Here is an 18705-nt window from a genome sequence, read left to right as displayed (position 1 = left end):
ATGTAAGTATATAGGATCTCCACATTGTGCCTACAAACTAGCATACAAATTTAATTAAACTAGCCTAATTCCATGCAAATATATTATAGCTATTAACTTATCTATTAAGGAACTCGCCCACACTGTAGAAACATTTCTCACACAGCCAAGCTTTCATCATTTTCTTAAATGTTGTATTTTTTTCCCTTTAAATTCATCTGGTAATTTATTATAAATTGTAATGCACATGCTGTATGAATTTTTAGACGCTAATTCTAGTTTTGTAGCTGGTTTGTGTAATTTATGCCTGTAATGTTGTCTAACATTACGAAATGGTCTTCTTCTTATCGTGTAAAGGTGATCCAATTTCCTAAATTATATTCGTCCAATGTTTTGCCACTTGTATTCCTCGGGGAGTTGCTTTAAGGAGATCATCGGTAGTGCAGATGACATGACGAAATGGTCAATTAATGCGAGAAACTTGAAATTAGCGTCATTAAGTTTTTAATGTATTACCTAAGTACCATCGCCCACCCTGTTAACTGTACATCGGTGGACCTTATGCCTTTTATAATAAGGTCCGCCGATGTACAGTTAGGAGTGTTGATGTTTGTACATATCAATCGACGACTATAAACATTTAATAAAAACCAATCATGCATAATTACTACTACGTTTCTTGCAAAACAGCGCCTGTATCTCAGGTAACGTCTTGGGTCGTCCCATTCGTTTTTCGTCAAGTTCTTAAGTTAGTCCTATTCTGCTTTCGTCACTCATTCTACGTTCGTCACTCATTCTACATTCGTCACAATCGTCGGTGGCTTTCAATGTAGAATGAGTGACGAAAGCAGAATAGGACTAACTTAAGAACTTGACGAAAAACGAATGGGACGACCCAAGACGATACCGTATCTCATCGACGGGCAATCCTCTATAAGTGCGTAAAAACAGCTGAAGCCAGCAGATGACAGCGAAAATGTAGAAGATTCGACCTTATTGCCTAGATATTAAGGTTGTTAACATATCGTCAGGTACAAAACGTTAAAATATAAACATTTAATAAAAACCAATCATGCATAATTACTACTACGTTTCTTGCTAAACAGCGCCTGAATCTCATCGACGGGCAATCCTTTAGTTTCTGGCAAACAAAAGTGTGTAAAAACAGCTGAAGCCAAGCAGATGACAGCGAAAATGTAGAAGACTGGCCCCAGCCCAATGACAGACACGAGCGGTTGAAACACGAACAGGATAATGAAGGTGCATAGCCATATCCATTCCGTTACCAGCATGTTGGCGAAGCTTTTTACCTGGAGAATAAGAAAAAAAAACCACTCTAATAATAGACGTAAGTACAGTCACCTGCAATAATATGTTACACAATGAAGGCCGCAAAAATATATGACACCATAGTCTAATAAAACATGGTCTTCTCTTCCCAGACTGACACGGGCCTACGTCACAACATGGCCGCTATATATAGCGCTATCGCATATTATCATATAGCGCTGTCGCATGATGACGTAGGCTTGTGTCAGTTAGGTGACCTAGAAAAGACGGGAAGAGAGTACCAGGCGGAGTATATTATTATACCATGATATGACACGATCTTATTTGTAGAGCCATAAGACCGTGTCACATATTTTTGCGGCCTTCGAAGAATAACATATTGCAGGTGACTGTACTACAGTGTACAGTCACCTGCAATAATATGTTACTCAACGAAGGCCGCAAAAATATCTGACACGATCTTATTTGTAGAGCCATAAGAGCATGTCACATATTTTTGCGGCCTTCGAAGAGTAACATATTATTGCAGGTGACTGTACCATCGCCCACACCGTGAACTGTCTATAGGTGGACCTTATGCGTTTTGTAATAAGGTCTACCGTGGACAGTTAAGAGTGTTGCTGTACCGTTTACCAAAGACATATGTAACTTCGTATAAGATGAATAAAGTCTAAGGAAAAAACGTGTCTCGGAAATCAAGAAAAAGTCATTCTCGGATAGATGGCGCACACACCTTTAGCCTATGCTCGGCTAGATGGCGTGACGACACCGTTTCATATTTAACAATTTTAACACATAGATATCAGTGAATGGACATGGGTCAAAATGATATAAAAATAATAAAATCATTTATCCATATTATACATTATTTTGATAATTTTATACGTTTTCATTTTGAGTTTTAGTCGTGTGTCGATAGATGGCAGTAAATTTACTGTGACTACAAAATTTACTATGACAGGACCCCTCTATACTATCTATTCTCTTTGCGTTTACTTTCGAAAAACCATCATATTTTCTACTCAGAATCACGAATATTATCGATTTAAAAAGTAATCTTTTTAGGGTTTCGTACCCAAAGGGTAAAACGGGACCCTATTACTAAGACTTCGCTGTCCGTCCGTCCGTCCGTCTGTCACCAGGCTGTATCTCACGAACCGTGATAGCTAGACAGTTGAAATTTTCACAGATGATGTATTTCTGTTGCCGCTATAACAACAAATACTAAAAACAGAATAAAATAAAGATTTAAATGGGGCTCCCATACAACAAACGTGATTTTTGACCAAAGTTAAGCAACGTCGGGAGTGGTCAGTATTTGGATGGGTGACCGTTTTTTTTTTTTTTTTTTTTTTTTTTTTTTTTTTTTTTTTGCATTATGGTACGGAACCCTTTGTGCGCGAGTTCGACTCGCACTTGCCCGGTTTTTTTTTTTGCTGTTTTTTGCATTATGGTACGGAACCCTTCGTGCGCGAGTCCAACTCGCACTTGCCCGGTTTTTTGTGGAATGCGCTATCAACAGTCCCACCCACCCACTTCATGACAAATTGTGCTTTCTGAGAGGCACGTGTTGCTACAAAAAAAAAAAACAACTAAACTATAGGAATTCAGGAGTTCCGCCAATTTCTTCAGAATCCTGAGTTGATGACAATGGGATTTCCCAAAGCAGTACAACCCTATTTGTGAATCGATGAACAAGCATAGAAATAAAATATCCCAGTGAGAGATTTTACAGATTTGAGCACCGTCTATTTAGTCTGAATAATAACAATTATTATTTGTATCTCCGTTACAAAACGGGTTTTTAAGCCCGGTCATTTATAAGGCGTGCGTGGGGATATAGATCCAACACGTAGAGGCTGTTTGGAGAGCTTTGTCATGTAGAACGCCTGCTGGGACCCATTCACGGGTACATAAATAGATACCCGTAAACCGGTTTCAGCAGGCATTGGGAGCTATTATAGAAAAATGGAAAGAGTCCTGGTCTATGGTTTAAATTTGGGTGGAAAATAAGTCTGGGCTATTGCTAAGAGTTCCGGACACCTGCCATAACATTGTGTTATACAGTGTTATCGAGGCAGGCGGTGACTCGCCACTCGTTAGATGGGCACCTGATGCGCCATCGTAAAGACTGCCAGGCGCAACACCGGCGTGAGCGGCTCAGGGGTGTCGAGAGGTGGTGCTGCGCTTTCTCCGAAGTTACTCGCGGCGTTATGCCCTTTAACACTTCCACCCCTGGAGCATATATCTCTAGCGACTCCTCTCTGGACGGCCAATGAAGGCAAGCCAGAGCTGAGAGTCCTGCGGGTCCCCTTGGGGTCCACTCCGACCGACGAAGACACGCCGGAGACGGAGACCCTGACCGACTCTCGGGAGCACTCGGGTCCGTGGGGTCGTTACTCCCCAACAGCTCGCCACAAGCTGCCCTGCGGGACAATTATTATTATTCTCTTTATTCATTTCTCATCTTAAGTTAGGTTATTTATAATATGAATATAAAAGTAAAATATAAAAACACTTACAAAACAATAAAAATTAATATAAACACATTATAAAAAACCTAACCTAGGGTGCCGCCAGCAGCGGGGCAGGGCCCAAGCTACCGGTGGTCAGGGCCGCAGAGAGAGGAACCGGCGGACTATCCGCGCCGTGTCCAAGATCACCGCCTTCTGCATCTGACCCTTGATCCAACCACCTAGCGAGAGTCTCTCAAGATGTTGGTCGAGACTCTTCGCTATTAGACCGTTCACTGAAACGACTATCGGGACAATGATCGTCGAATCAACATCCCACATGGCGGTTATCTCGTGAGCCAAGTCTAGGTACTTACTGGACTTGTCCTTCTCGGCTTTCACGAGATTCTCATCATGGGGGATGGTGATGTCAACGAGCACGGCCCGACGTTGCGATCGATCTATTATCACGATGTCAGGCTTATTGGCTACAATAGTTCTGTCAGTGATGATAGATCGATCCCAATAGAGCGTGGCACGACCATTCTCGAGAACAGGCGCAGGTAAGTACTTGTAGTACGGTACTTCGCGGTCCACAAGGCCGCATAGAAGAGCAAGTTGCTGGTGAATAATCCTGGCTACGAGATTATGTCTGTGCAAGTACTCGCCGTTAGCAAGATGAGAACAACCAGAAATGATATGCCTGAGTGACTCTCCGGGACGGCGGCATGCCCGACAAATGTCGACCGTAACGTCCTTCAGGATATATTTCCGATAGTTGTTCGTCATCATCACTTCGTCCGCAATTGCACAGGCAAAACCCTCGGTTTCTCCGAAGAGGTCCCCGAATCGTAACCAGTTCACCGACGCGAGCAGGTCCACGTCGGGTCCCGTGAGGGCCTTGTAGAACCGCCCGTGTAGCACCTTACTCTCCCATGCCGCCTTGCGATCCGCAGTACTTAGTACCACAGGTTTGCGCCAGTTCTCGTTTGCCAAGGAGAGCGGCGTTAGGTTCCTGTCTACTGCCACCACATCACGATGCATCCCACACTCGTTGTTAAGGAAATAATTCCTGAGATTGTACACCTCGCGGTTGTGGAGATCCTTGGCATTTAGGAAGCCTCGGCCTCCACACTTCCGTGGGATGTACAATCTCATAACTGACGAGCGTGGGTGTAGCATGCGATGTGTGGTGAGCAGTGATCGGACCCTCCGATCCAGGGCGTCCAGCTCGGTCTGAGTCCACCTTAGTATGCCAAAGGAGTATGTGAGTAGGGGCATTACCCAGGCGTTGAAGGCGCGCACTTTGTTGCCTCCTGACAAAAGACTGTTAAGGACTTTTGTGAGCCGACTGAAAAAGCGCTCCTTCACCGACCGTCTAATACCCTCGTCCTCAATACCCAACGACTGTGACATACCAAGGTATTTATAGGTTTCTGATTCAGAGATAGATCTGAAAGACATTGTCTCAGAGAGTTGTAAATTTCTTGAATTTACAACCCTCCCCCGCTGTACATGCATAACCGCACATTTATCGACACCAAATTCCATGTTGATGGCACTACTGAAGACTTCGGTGGTTTTCAGTAGCTCCAACAAGTCTTGGCTATTTGGTGCAAATAATTTGAGGTCATCCATGTACAGGAGGTGAGAAATGACTTCACCCTCTCTCTGAAGCCGGCAACCTAGTCCCAAATCCTTCAGCAGGGTGCTGAGGGGATTCAGAGCTAGGCAGAACCACAGGGGACTCAGACTGTCGCCCTGAAAGATTCCTCGCTCAATCCTTATAAAATCCTGCGGGCCAAGGCGGTCATCCCCGCCTCCTGGTTGACGAAGGACTGTGGTCCACTGCCCCATACACGTGCTTAGGAAGGCTCTCAAAGCTGCATCAACTTTATACAACTCTAAGACCCTCCCCAACCATGAATGAGGCACCGAATCATAGGCCTTCTTGTAGTCAATCCAAGCGGCTGAGAGGGCCCCCTTGTTCCGCCGGATTTGTTGGCAGATGGTCATGTCTATGAGGAGGAGCTCTTTAGTACCACGGGACCCAACCCTACATCCATTTTGAGCGGAAGCCAGAATATTGTTTGCAACAATGTGCGCGTTGATTTTTGCTCTCAAGATGGATGTAAGGAGCTTGTATAGTGTAGGCAAGCATGTGATGGGTCTGTAGTTCTTCGCTTCCGTGGTACTACCGGACTTATAGAGCAGGAAGGTGACACCAGTTGTTAAGGAAGGTGGGAGAGAACCAAGCTCGAGGGCTTGTTGAAATTGTGCTGCCAAGCGCGAGTGCGAGCATCGGAACCACTTTAGCCAGAAGTTGTGCAATCCATCCGGCCCAGGACTTTTCCAGTTCTGGGCCGTGCGGATGGCACAACTCACGTCATCGGGGCTGATGGTGACTGCCCCCATAGGTTCGATGGACTCGCACTCACGCTCGACAACACTCATCCAACTCCCCTCGGTGTGTCCGACAGGCACCGACCAGATGCTACGCCAGAAGTCAGTCATGGCAGTAGCATCCGGCGGCCGCGTGTCGGGCGTACGAAGGTTGGTTTCCTCCCACTTTCGGTACACCTTCCTTTGGTCACTTTGAAAAAGGCGATTCTGCTGGAATCGATCCACACGCTCTCTGTAGCGGCGAATACGGTTTGCCCATGCATAGACTTTCTGCTTTAGAAAGTCGATGCGCTCTGTGACATTGGCCATGTAGTCGCGGGGCCTGATATCCGTCCCCGCGAACGCCTGGTTCACAAAGCGCATTACTCGGGGGCGATTGTTGCCCCCCCTGAAGCAGATCAGCTTTGCGATGAGAGTCCTAAACGAGCTGATACGTCGCTCGATCCGCGCTTGCCATGCAGGGACACCTCCGACGATCCTAGGTGCACGTTCAGCGTCCGGAAACTTGACGCGAGCAACACGGCACGCCGCGATGGCTCCGCAGTACATGATCGAGTGCGTATCATCTAAATCTTTACTAGTCCGTAAATATGGCTCTAGTAAAGCGTTTAGGGCTCCCATTAGCGCTAGATTGCGTCTATTGGTTGTGGCGCGATACTGCGTAATCGCCTCTTCCAAAGTCCTCCTCAGTTGCTCATTAGCAGTCGTACTCACATTCTGACTCGCGAAGTCCCCCTCGTCGGTACAGAAATCAACCCGTGGCGCCGCCGGTGCCAGGTCGGGTGCGGGCACCGGATCCGGCGACGTGGCGGGTAGATCTCGCACCGAGGTGGAGTCCGCGCGAGCAGAGAGAGCCTCCTGGCGAAGCCGATCAAGTGTCGCGTCATCCAAGCGCTTTAGCCGCTGAATGACGCGCACCTGATCCGATAATCGCTGCTCCGACACGGTGATGGTGGGTTCAAGAGCCTGAAACAGAGGCAGTATTCTTGAACGATAGGCGGATAGCTGTGTTCCCCCCTCTGTAGCCCCATAATAGGCGCGCATGACATTCTCGTTCATGGTTCGAGTCCATCGCATGCGTCGCACTATACCACCGGTAGCGGGAGCCGTGGGCGGGGCAGGATGTCCCGCAGGCCCCAAGCGTGCCGGCAGCGGTGGCCGCCCTCGTCGCGCAGGTGGTCGTGGCGGCGGCGGCGGCGGCCCGCCCTCGTCACTGAACCCGTCTGTGTCAGGCGGCGTTGCGAACTCGTCGCCTGACGACGATGTGGACGAGGAACTGGACGGGGCGGGCGGGGGTGGTGGTCGTGCGTTGTTAGTCGACTCCGCTGCACGTCTTTGACTCCTCGTAATCATTGTTTTCATACGTTATATATACGTTTTACCGTAATATTGTGTTGACCGTTTTGTCAAACAAATGTCATGTCCGTGGCGTGTGTATAAAATTTGAGTTACACGTATTATACTCCGATATTTTATGTTTCCACATATTCAGCCAGGTCGAAGGTTCATTTGATGGCAAAATACACAATAGTTTTAACAATAAAAACGTATAAAAATATAATTATAACAAATAAAATTTACGAGACGTCTGTCATTGTCAGAGCGGTTTTATTATTATTATTATTCTCTTTATTCATTTCTCATCTTAAGTTAGGTTATTTATAATATGAATATAAAAGTAAAATATAAAAACAATTACAAAACAATAAAAATTAATATAAACACATTATAAAAAACCTAACCTAGGGTGCCGCCAGCAGCGGGGCAGGGCCCAAGCTACCGGTGGTCAGGGCCGCAGAGAGAGGAACCGGCGGACTATCCGCGCCGTGTCCAAGATCACCGCCTTCTGCATCTGACCCTTGATCCAACCACCTAGCGAGAGTCTCTCAAGATGTTGGTCGAGACTCTTCGCTATTAGACCGTTCACTGAAACGACTATCGGGACAATGATCGTCGAATCAACATCCCACATGGCGGTTATCTCGTGAGCCAAGTCTAGGTAGGTACTTACTGGACTTGTCCTTCTCGGCTTTCACGAGATTCTCATCATGGGGGATGGTGATGTCAACGAGCACGGCCCGACGTTGCGATCGATCTATTATCACGATGTCAGGCTTATTGGCTACAATAGTCCTGTCAGTGATGATAGATCGATCCCAATAGAGCGTGGCACGACCATTCTCGAGAACAGACGCAGGTAAGTACTTGTAGTACGGTACTTCGCGGTCCACAAGGCCGTATAGAAGAGCAAGTTGCTGGTGAATAATCCTGGCTACGAGATTATGTCTGTGCAAGTACTCGCCGTTAGCAAGATGAGAACAACCGGAAATGATATGCCTGAGTGACTCTCCGGGACGGCGGCATGCCCGACAAATGTCGACCGTACCGTCCTTCAGGATATATTTCCGATAGTTGTTCGTCATCATCACTTCGTCCGCAATTGCACAGGCAAAACCCTCGGTTTCTCCGAAGAGGTCCCCGAATCGTAACCAGTTCACCGACGCGAGCAGGTCCACGTCGGGTCCCGTGAGGGCCTTGTAGAACCGCCCGTGTAGCACCTTACTCTCCCATGCCGCCTTGCGATCCGCAGTACTTAGTACCACAGGTTTGCGCCAGTTCTCGTTTGCCAAGGAGAGCGGCGTTAGGTTCCTGTCTACTGCCACCACATCACGATGCATCCCACACTCGTTGTTAAGGAAATAATTCCTGAGATTGTACACCTCGCGGTTGTGAAGATCCTTGGCATTTAGGAAGCCTCGGCCTCCACACTTCCGTGGGATGCACAATCTCATAACTGACGAGCGTGGGTGTAGCATGCGATGTGTGGTGAGCAGTGATCGGACCCTCCGATCCAGGGCGTCCAGCTCGGTCTGAGTCCACCTTAGTATGCCAAAGGAGTATGTGAGTAGGGGCATTACCCAGGCGTTGAAGGCGCGCACTTTGTTGCCTCCTGACAAAAGACTGTTAAGGACTTTTGTAAGCCGACTGAAAAAGCGCTCCTTCACCGACCGTCTAATACCCTCGTCCTCAATACCCAACGACTGTGACATACCAAGGTATTTATAGGTTTCTGATTCAGAGATAGATCTGAAAGACATTGTCTCAGAGAGTTGTAAATTTCTTATTATTATTATTATTATTTGAAGCAAGCCTTACGTGTCCCACTGCTGGGCAAAGGCTTTCCCCCAATTTCTCCACAGATCTCTTTGCTGTGTCTGGCCACTCCTTCACAAAGGAGTCTAGTTCAGTCAGTTCTAGTCTGAATAAAACTTGGTAGAAAATATATAGGTACCTCAGGAAGAAACAGCTCAGGGCTGGTTACGTAAGGGATAGTGCCCGCTCCCATAGTATACGCCACGCAGAACAGGTATATGAAGACAGCAGTGGCGCTATGAGGAGCCCAGCGTAGATGGATCTGCGAGCCTAGTAGTATGCAGCATGCTGAGGCGGCGAGGGAGGAGTACAGCATTAAGGGCTGGAAACAGATGGAAAGATGAATACAGGGTCACACATATGGCTTACGTTCAGTACTAGAAGCGCAGCAGTTGACAGGTAGGGTCGTTGAAACCAAAACCGTGAGTTCATGATCATGACAAGCCGATTTCGCACGCACATATACTCATTTACCATCGATGTTAAAGTTTCCAAAAATTTGGAAAAGGTTTTAGAAATATCCAGAGCAGAGGCGTATTTACAAATTTGGCGCCCCGGGCCATTTTGATTTGCCGCCCCCCTTCATCAGTGACGATAAAGTATTTTATTTAAGAAAAAAAAACCTGCAACAAGTACCTTTGGGGTGTGAAATAAAAAAAAACTAAACATTTACCATTTACTCACATAGGCATTTACCTTAGAGGATATAACCAACGGAGACGCCATGTCTAAAATTCTCGGTACAAAATAGTCTGCCGTTTTTTGCGGGGGAGGGGAACATCAAATGTATAGGTACGTCATGTCAGATAAACGTCAGTCCATACATATGGTTGACATGTGATTGACCATTGGCCGCCTATTTTCGACAGAGGGGAAAGCCTGTTAATGGCGGCTCCATTGTTAATTACTCCGAGGCATTTACATTGTTTTCCTATGTACAAATTGGTTGACAAAATCATCAATAACGCTTTCGTAATTTAAAACGTTTGTCAGCTCAGCTTCTATTAGGTCCTTACCTATGAAATTGGCGTTTTTGTTCATAGATATAAGTCTGATCCTAGTTTTTTTTTTTTTACAAAAGTACATACACAATTACAATAAAACTACAGTGCACTCAATAAACAACGATTTTACATACAATTAATTGTTATTTTTTATTGTTAAGTGTTCAGAATTAAGCCTTGAAAATAGGTCTTTTCATGTGCTGTCGGTTCGAGTATTAAAATTACTTATATTTTTCTAATGGTACCAATTTTCAAGAAATGGAGATATTGAAAACATACCTTAAAGGTGTCAAAAATTACTGGAAAAATTTTGTTTGGTTTGAATTAGCCATCAAAAAAATATCCGCAAAATTAATTGTATGGAAATTCGTGTTTCGTTGAAATTCTCCGAACAAAACGCCAATTTCATAGGTAATGACCTAATATATTAAGAAGAGCTAAGCTATTCAGGCGCTCTTCGCTGATAGTGGAACGTAGATAATTTTTTATTCTTTTGAGTGCAGAAAGGTGACGTCACTAATGTCACTATTCTAGATACAGATTTATATGGGCCGTTTTTGTCACTCAACGACGATGCGACCTCGTTATATTTGCCTGATCTGATCGGTGACCGGTGGGTACTGCTGGGTTTTGGCCATTGAGAATCAAGGTGAGACATGGCAGGCAGGCTGGATATAGCTAAGGAGTTCGGTCGGGTCTGGCATCGAGTCTGCTCGAGGGACTATGTTATACAAATGGATCGCTAGCTTTTTTTCCGGTAGACGCACATGAGCCGTAGGTATAGTAGACGGAAGCTGCTCCGATAGTGTGGACATTACCGCTGGCGTTGCACTAGGTTCTGTGCTGTCATTGCTGCATATCAATGATACTTAATCATTGCTATGCAAACGACAGTAGTAGGGATGCGTATTACACAGGCCGTACCATTATCCCTCATTCTGTGGTGCTGGAAAGTCATGAAAAGTATTGTATTTGTATCTGATATCGAGAGCACTCTATCTGTACTGAGTTTCGGCATGGGATCGGAACAATTTAGTGAGATTCAATACCACGAAGACACAAGAACCGCCCGTATGTATATAGTCAGATGGGTCACAAATAATGTTAGGTACGTAAGTGAAAACGAGCGTAGCGAGCGCGACATTTTTTCGAGAAAATAGTAGGTAAATTTTTAGGGTTCCGTACTTCAAAAGGAAAAAAACGGAACCCATATAAGATCACTTTGTTGTCCGTCCGGCCGTCTGTCTGTCTCAATATAAAGGGTCTTGACATGACAGAGGGCGGCAAAATCGACAAGGCTTGTTATTTAATTTTTACAAATAAATAGGGGAGCGACAAAATTCTGGTCGACCCTATCTGAACAGCTAATAAAATATTTTTTTGACCCAAATTTGCCGCCCCCTAAAATCTGCCGCCATAGGCTTCAGCCTACTCAGCCTAGTGGTAAATCCGGCACTGCGCCGTACTAATACTTCTTGTACGAAAATGTTGCTTAATTTAGGTACTTGTTGGTAGATATTTTTAGCAATTGGTGGGGTTTGAAGCGTTCGTTTGTTTATTAATTTAAATGTCAATTAAAATATAATAAAAAAATAGCTAAGTTTGATTATAAAAGGCGCCCAGAAAAAGCCGCAAGGGGGCGGCTTCGCCGCCCCCCTGCGGCCTGCCGCCCCGGGTGGCCCCCTTGGCCCTATGGTAAATACGCCCCTGATCCAGAGAGAGTTTCAGAAATAAAGCAAATTTCGGGAATAGAAACTTTCAATCCTCACGCAAAAATGTGAGAAGTCGTCAACATCTTTACTTTTACTTAATGGCGCAGCGCCAATTGCCTCGATCCTGTGCCATCTCCCGCCAGTTATCGGCATGGAGATTGCGCAAGTCCGCTTCAACCGCATCGCCCCAGCGATACCATCTTACCATGTAGAAAATTTCACAGTTTTAGAAACTTACCGTCGGCACTTCAGGACATAATAAACATAAATAATATCTAATACCTTTCTTCCAACAATGTCGGTAAGGTAAGCTGTCACGAGGCCAACAACAAACGTGACCGTGGAGAATAAAATGCTTGAGATGGTGGGCGACATGCTGGGAATGGCCTCGGTGAACAGTGGCTCTGCGTACACCTGCACCACGATGAGGCCTTGGAATATTGACAGTGTCATGAGGACTATGGCGATGGCGAGTGCACGACGGGTGGAGTAGGACTGTCCTGGAAAAAAGTTGCCCATCTATATAACCGGTGTAAACAAAAAATCTATTATTATCCTAAGCTTAGATTTTCGGTACACGCAAAAAAATTTGAACACGTCAGAAAGCATCACGTCGGTGCGAAAAAAAAATCGCCATGTATTTTTAAGCTACTTGTCAGGAGACAAAAATAACTGTTTATTTTCCTGTTTGTATATATTTGTTGCACCTGTATTTTTTAACCGACTTCCATTTCATAGAAGGAGGAGGTTCTGTATTCGGTTGTGGCTATGTTTTTTTTTTTTTATGTATGTTCATCGATTACTCCGAGACCCGTGGGCCGATTTGAGTAATTCCTTTTTGTTCGAAAGGAGGTACTTCCAAGGTGGTCCCACATTAATCTGGTGCTGTTCTGATGATGGGATCCATGAGGAATTGAGGGAACTACTCAAATTTTAAATGCACAAGTAGGGTGATTTGGGTGTTTTCTTAAGCAACTCGAGCATTTTCTCTCGAAAACCACCAATTCGATGAAGTGGACCTGATGATGATGATGATTGTTTTGATGATAATCATGACGATTTCTTAAAATGTACGACGTTCAGCGATTATTCCGAGACCCGTGGTCCGATTTGAGTAATTCTTTTTTTGTTTGAACGAAGTTACCTCCAAGGTGTTCCCATAATATTGTTGGTTATAATCTGGTGACGGAATTCATAAGGAAATGAGGGAACTCCTCAATTTTTAAAGGTACGAGTATGGCGACATCGTTGTTTTTTAATAGTAACTCAAACATTTCCTCCCGTTAATAACCCATTTGATGAAGTACAACTGTAGCCTTACCACGAGTTTGACACTACATCTTCGCTATCGTCTTCGTAACTTACTTTCTATACATCTCGCTCGCACCAATAGGATGCCAGTACGAGCGAGACGCATAGAAAGTAAGTTACGCACACGCTAAGCTAATATGTCAGTGTTAGACTTATGGTAAGGCTACTGAGGACTCGGGAAATGGCGGTTGAAGGGTTGGTGGTTCAGGCTTCAGGGTCGAGGGGTTCCGTGATCAGGGGTTGATGTGCTGTGAGGTTGAGTGATCTGGGGGTTGAGGGATTGGGTCAGTGGCGGGGCGGAGGATGGATTTTGTGTTTGTGCACTGTAGTGACAGGAATGATTACGAATTTAGTGATACGCATCATTATTATTTTCATTCATGCGTCACGCGTCACTCATAAGCTGTTAACAATGCCTTACAATTAAAAATGGAAAATAAAAACTTTTACAAAAAAAAAGAAAACCGACTTCAAAAAGGATATAATAAAATATAATCCGTTTTTAAGTATATGCGTTACTTACTGATATGTTTGAAGTCGGTGCCAAGACAAATAGTAACAATACCGGTCAAAAATAATCAGCTTTATGTCTATAAATCACATTACAACTGTACTAATAGGTATTATAATAGTGAAAGTAATTCTGTCTGTCTCTTTGTCACCTTTTCAGCTAAACAACTGCCATGTAAACTGGTGAAATTTGCCATGCAGGTAAAAAGTTAAAGCCCTGTAGATGGTTCTTGTATTGTTTTATATTTTGAAATCAAGTTCTCTGGATAAGAGGCGGGAAATAACTCAGTCCCAATCCCACACTTGAGTACTATGGACAGTTCGAAAATTAGTAAAAATTGCTGTTTAAAAAACATATCGGCAATCGCATTGGTTTTATACTAGAACAAACATGGTACGGACTGCGCCAAGGTGGATTGACAGTGGGTTCTTAGGTATCTACAGAAAGTATGATAATTGCTGTCGTGTAAGGCAATCCTTGTTATGGCAAACATTGTTACCGGATCGCCCTAAAATCATGGTATGTTTCAAATTTGGCTTGGCACCGACTTCAAACATATCAGTTAGTAACGCGTATACTTAAAAACGGATTATATTTTATTTTATCCTTTTTGAAGTCGGTTTTCTTTTTTTTTTGTAAAAGTTTTTATTTTCTAATAGATCAATGATTTTTACATGATACTCACGAAGAAATTAAACAGTTTTTTCGTAATTTCTTACAATGTTAATTATTTTAACCAAAATTTTGCTACATAGCGACTTAAATTTGGTTCACTTAAAATCGTCATGTGTGAAGTTTACACATAGCGATTTGTTGCCAAAGTAAGATAGTACGAGAGATGATACATAGCGGATTTTAGGGTCAATGTCGGGTAATCCATTCTACAATAAATCGTCATGTACAACATTATCGCCATCACCCTCGACGGAAAACAAGGCATTTAATTTCGTTATGTGCTAAAAAATCACATACTTAGCTATTTTTTTTGTTTCTGTTCTGTTTTTTTTTTTGTACAAATGTTGTTCTGTGTTCAAATAGCGGAATTATTATTTTCAAAACTAATAAAGATATAACATAAATATTTATGTGGGTCGACGGGAAATTGAAAAAGGAATTCTAATATGCCAAAATCAAAAAATCGTAAAAAGACACAGCGATTTTTTTATTCGCACCGACGATCAGCAACTCATCATAGGTAAGTAACTTACTTATAAACTGAAGCAACGATGAATTTTTCTTCTCCGAAATGGGTTTCAGTTTCCATTCCTCTTCTGGCGTGCCTGTAGAAACCATTAAAAAATTATGACTCGCATTAAAGCTCATAATTGTGATTGAGACAAAAAAAAAATCACGGAGACTTATCCATGAATCAGAATCAGAATCAGAATTGTTTATTGCACTCATATTAGTATACAGTTCATGTCCGCCCCAATTAGGTTTTATAAATGCTGTGTCACCTGGGTCGTCCATCTCAGGGTTTAGTCCGCGCCGAATGGTCTCCACCTCTTGTAACACCTCCTTCGAATCGGGACTTACGTTTCTGAAGAAAGCTAAAGACTCTTTGGCTTCCTGCAAAATAGAAAAATTCAAACCGATAATGAACTTAGCACCCTTTTAGATTTGATTAAAAAAGCACAAATTAATGTTGAATAGGTACCTCTTCTCTCCCCTTTATCATGAGGAACAAAGGCGACTCTTTCATCAGACTTAGCAGGATGACCCCAAGCACCGAAATTCCAAGACAAGCGTAGACATTCTTGAAGTAGTCCAAAAATCCACCAACTATGTACGAGACTATCGTTCCTATTGCGTAGAAGACTACGGCTCCTGAAGTCATTTGGCCTCTTATGGATTCTTGGCAGAAGTCGCTGATATAGACGGGGGTGACGAAGTAGGCGCCGCAGCCGATGCCTGACACGAACATGGCAGTGAGCACAACTTCCACTCTGTTTGAGGTTATTATCATTGACCAGCAGATCTGTGGAACAAGTTATGTATCGCTTAAAGTACTTTGTAGTTATTTCCATAGAACAGGATTCTACATGATTTCAACCAAGTAGAGAACTTATTTATAAGTAGATTTGACTTTAGGTAAATACTAACAACGTGCATCAACGACATCATAACCATGCAAAATTTCCGTCCCTTCACATCCGAAAGAAAGCCCGCGATTGGCGTAGCGATCATGGCTCCTATGGAGGACAGGCTCCCCAAGAGCGCCTGCTCGGTCTCCGTCATGGTGCGGTGCAGCGTGGTGTTCTCAGAGCGGAACAGCAGGAGGGTTGATGAGGGCCAGGTGAACGTCACTCCCAACGTCAGACAAGAGTAGCTCACTGGAAGATATACTAACATTAAACCCTCGAGTGCCAACACTTTGTGTTGTCGAAACATCTAGGGGATTTTCACTTTCATATGAGTACATGTACATATGTGGGATATCGCGTCCGTAGGATCTAAAGGTAACTCTTTTGCCGAACTACTGGGACTCAAGGGGTTGTAGGTTATCCCACTGGCGCTGCCACCTAATACGCGACGGTGGGTGTGCAAGCAAGATAGCGTTTTTCAAATCTATAGCGCTGTGTCTCATCGTCGGTAGCGGCGCCAGTGTGCAGAATCTAGTCATTAGTAGGTCCATGTCATCTATTTTCGATGGCGGTCAAGGGTGTCATCGGCAGGGGAGGCAGTAGAGTGCCGCCTCCAAGGTAATACAATTTGTAGGTAACTAAATTAATGCTTTCGGGTTCAGGTCCCGCCCGCAACGTGGAACGAAGAGAACTGAAAGGAAGTTCAGTTACTTTGAAGTACGTCTCACCAGTTCCATCTATTTTGTTCGACGCTTAGACCTCTACTTAAAGCAACAATTTCCATTTAATAAATGGCGCTGAATATTAGAGGAACGCAACTATGCATAGACACTGTCAGTCTACTTGTTTTATTCGTCCATGGGATAGTATTCATCGAAAAGTTGTCGCCTAACTAGAGCGTGTTACTTACCCACGATAGTACAAAGCAACTGCCTAAAGAAAGACATTGTTTATATTGTTCTACACTTCTACGAAGCGCTATACAAGTCTCGAATCTCAGCCACATTCATCAATTCACTTTATCCTACCCCATCGTGTGTACTACTGATAATATTGATGAGAATTTTACAGACATATTAATTATCTACTTAACTTTATCACGGCCCACGGTAAGCTAAAGCAAATACTAGGGTAGCATAGTCGTTGAGGTATTACCACATAAAACGTGATTTGTGAAGGCACGGTAGTGCTGCTGTCGAGTAACTTGCCCCAGAAACCAGGGTATTGTTAATTTTTAAGCGACTTCAATTTCATAGAAGGAGGAGGTTCTGTATTCGGTTGTGGCTATTTTTTTTTCTATGTACGTTCACCGATTACTCCGACATCCGTAGTCCGATTTGAGTAATTCTTTTTTTGTTTGAAAGGTTCTGTTCTGGGGCCGATTGCATAACAAACTACAACTAATATTACAAGCGGAACTCCTTTTCTAATTTCACTTATTAAATAAGGAGTTCCGCTTGTAATATTAGTTGTAGTTTGTTATGCAATCGGCCCCTGATGATGGGATTTATGAGGAATTGAGGGAACTCCTCAATTTTTAAAGGCACACGCATGGTGATTTGGGTGTTTTCTTAAGCAACTCGAGCATTTTCCCCCGAAAACCACCAAGTTGATGAAGTAGACCTGATGATGATGATTGTTTTGATGATAATGATGATGATTTTTTTAAATGTAGTATGTTCAGCGATTACTCCGGCACCTGTGATCCGATTTGAGTAATTCTTTTTTTGTTTGGAAGAAGTTACCTCCAAGGTGTTTCCGTATTATTTTTGGTTCTGGTCTGATGATGGAATCCATGAGGAATTGAGGGGACTCCTCAATTTTTAAAGGCATGTGTAAAGTGATTTCGGTGTTTTCTAAAGTAACTCGAGCATTTGCTTCCGAAAACCACCAATTTGATGTAGTGCGACTGTAGCCTTACCATGACTTTGACACTACCCCCGATCAGTAGCATTACCACGAGTTTGACATTGACATATTCGCTAACGTCTTCGTAACTTACTTTTTATGCATCTCGCTCGCACTAATATGCCAGAACGAGCGAGATGCAAAGAAAGTAAGTTACACACACGCTAGCGAATATATCAATGTCAAACTCGTGGTAAGCTGGTAAGGCTACTGATCGGGGGTCAGGGTTAAGAGTTAAGGGGTTGGAGGGTTGCTGGTTCAGGGTCGAGGGGTTCCTGAATCAGGGGTTGATGCGCTGTGAGGTTGAGTGATCGGGGGGTTGAGGGATTGGGTCAGTGGCGGGGCGGAGGATGGATTTAGTGTAGTGACAGGACTGACAGGAATTATAATTTCCCAGACGGACTCGAGTAAATTCCTGATTATATATTTATTAAAGTAATAGGTACTTACACGAATTTAGTGTTAAACATGATCTTGTTTTTCATTCATGCGTCGCGCTCTTAACAATGCGTTAAAACTAAAAATGGGAAAATAAAAACTTTTTACAAAAAAAAAGAAAACCGACTTCATAAAGGATGAAATAAAATATTATCCTTTTTGAAGTCTATGCGTTACCAACTGATATGTTTGAAGTCGGTGCCAAGCCAAGTAGTAACAATACCAGTCAAAAATGAGCAGCTTTATGGCTATAAATCCCATTAGAACTCTACGAATAACTATTATAATAATATAATAATTCAGCCTATATACGTCCCACTGCTGGGCACAGGCCTCCTCTGATGCGCGAGAGGGCTCGGGCTATAGTCCCCACGCTAGTTCGGAGGTCGCGGGTTCAAATCCTGGCTCGTACCAATGAGTTTTTCGGAACTTATGTACGAAATATAATTTGATATTTAC

The 18705-nt window shown here is 43.7% G+C and overlaps 1 protein-coding gene across 1 annotated transcript; it reads right to left on the bottom strand.

The window, feature by feature from the left end:
• Window positions 1–1001: 1001 nt before the first annotated feature.
• On the bottom strand, window positions 1002–16940 carry LOC134800565 (uncharacterized). The gene is made up of 8 exons (XM_063773054.1): window positions 16811–16940; window positions 15920–16149; window positions 15474–15794; window positions 15274–15385; window positions 15025–15096; window positions 12277–12494; window positions 9418–9600; window positions 1002–1289 (listed from the first exon to the last, which is right to left on the bottom strand). The coding sequence occupies exons 1-8, from the start codon at window positions 16845–16847 to the stop codon at window positions 1050–1052; spliced, it is 1413 nt and encodes a 470-aa protein (XP_063629124.1). The 5' UTR covers window positions 16848–16940; the 3' UTR covers window positions 1002–1049.
• Between the last annotated feature and the right edge of the window lie 1765 nt (window positions 16941–18705).

The sequence above is a fragment of the Cydia splendana genome, chromosome 20 (genome assembly GCF_910591565.1).
Source record: "Cydia splendana chromosome 20, ilCydSple1.2, whole genome shotgun sequence".
Taxonomy (NCBI): domain Eukaryota; kingdom Metazoa; phylum Arthropoda; class Insecta; order Lepidoptera; family Tortricidae; genus Cydia; species Cydia splendana.
The sequence above is the reverse complement of the archived record's forward strand: the minus strand, read 5'-3'. Positions and strand labels throughout refer to the sequence as shown.

Excerpts from the sequence above, each read along its gene's own strand:
- LOC134800565 (XM_063773054.1), bottom strand. The coding sequence starts at position 16,847 with ATGTCTTTCTTTAGGCAGTTGCTTTGTACTATCGTGG. Across the intron at positions 15,795-15,919 it reads TGATGTCGTTGATGCACGTT|ATCTGCTGGTCAATGATAAT; the intron begins GTTAGTATTTAC and ends CTTGTTCCACAG. Across the intron at positions 1,290-9,417 it reads CTGAGCTGTTTCTTCCTGAG|GTAAAAAGCTTCGCCAACAT; the intron begins GTACCTATATAT and ends CTTATTCTCCAG.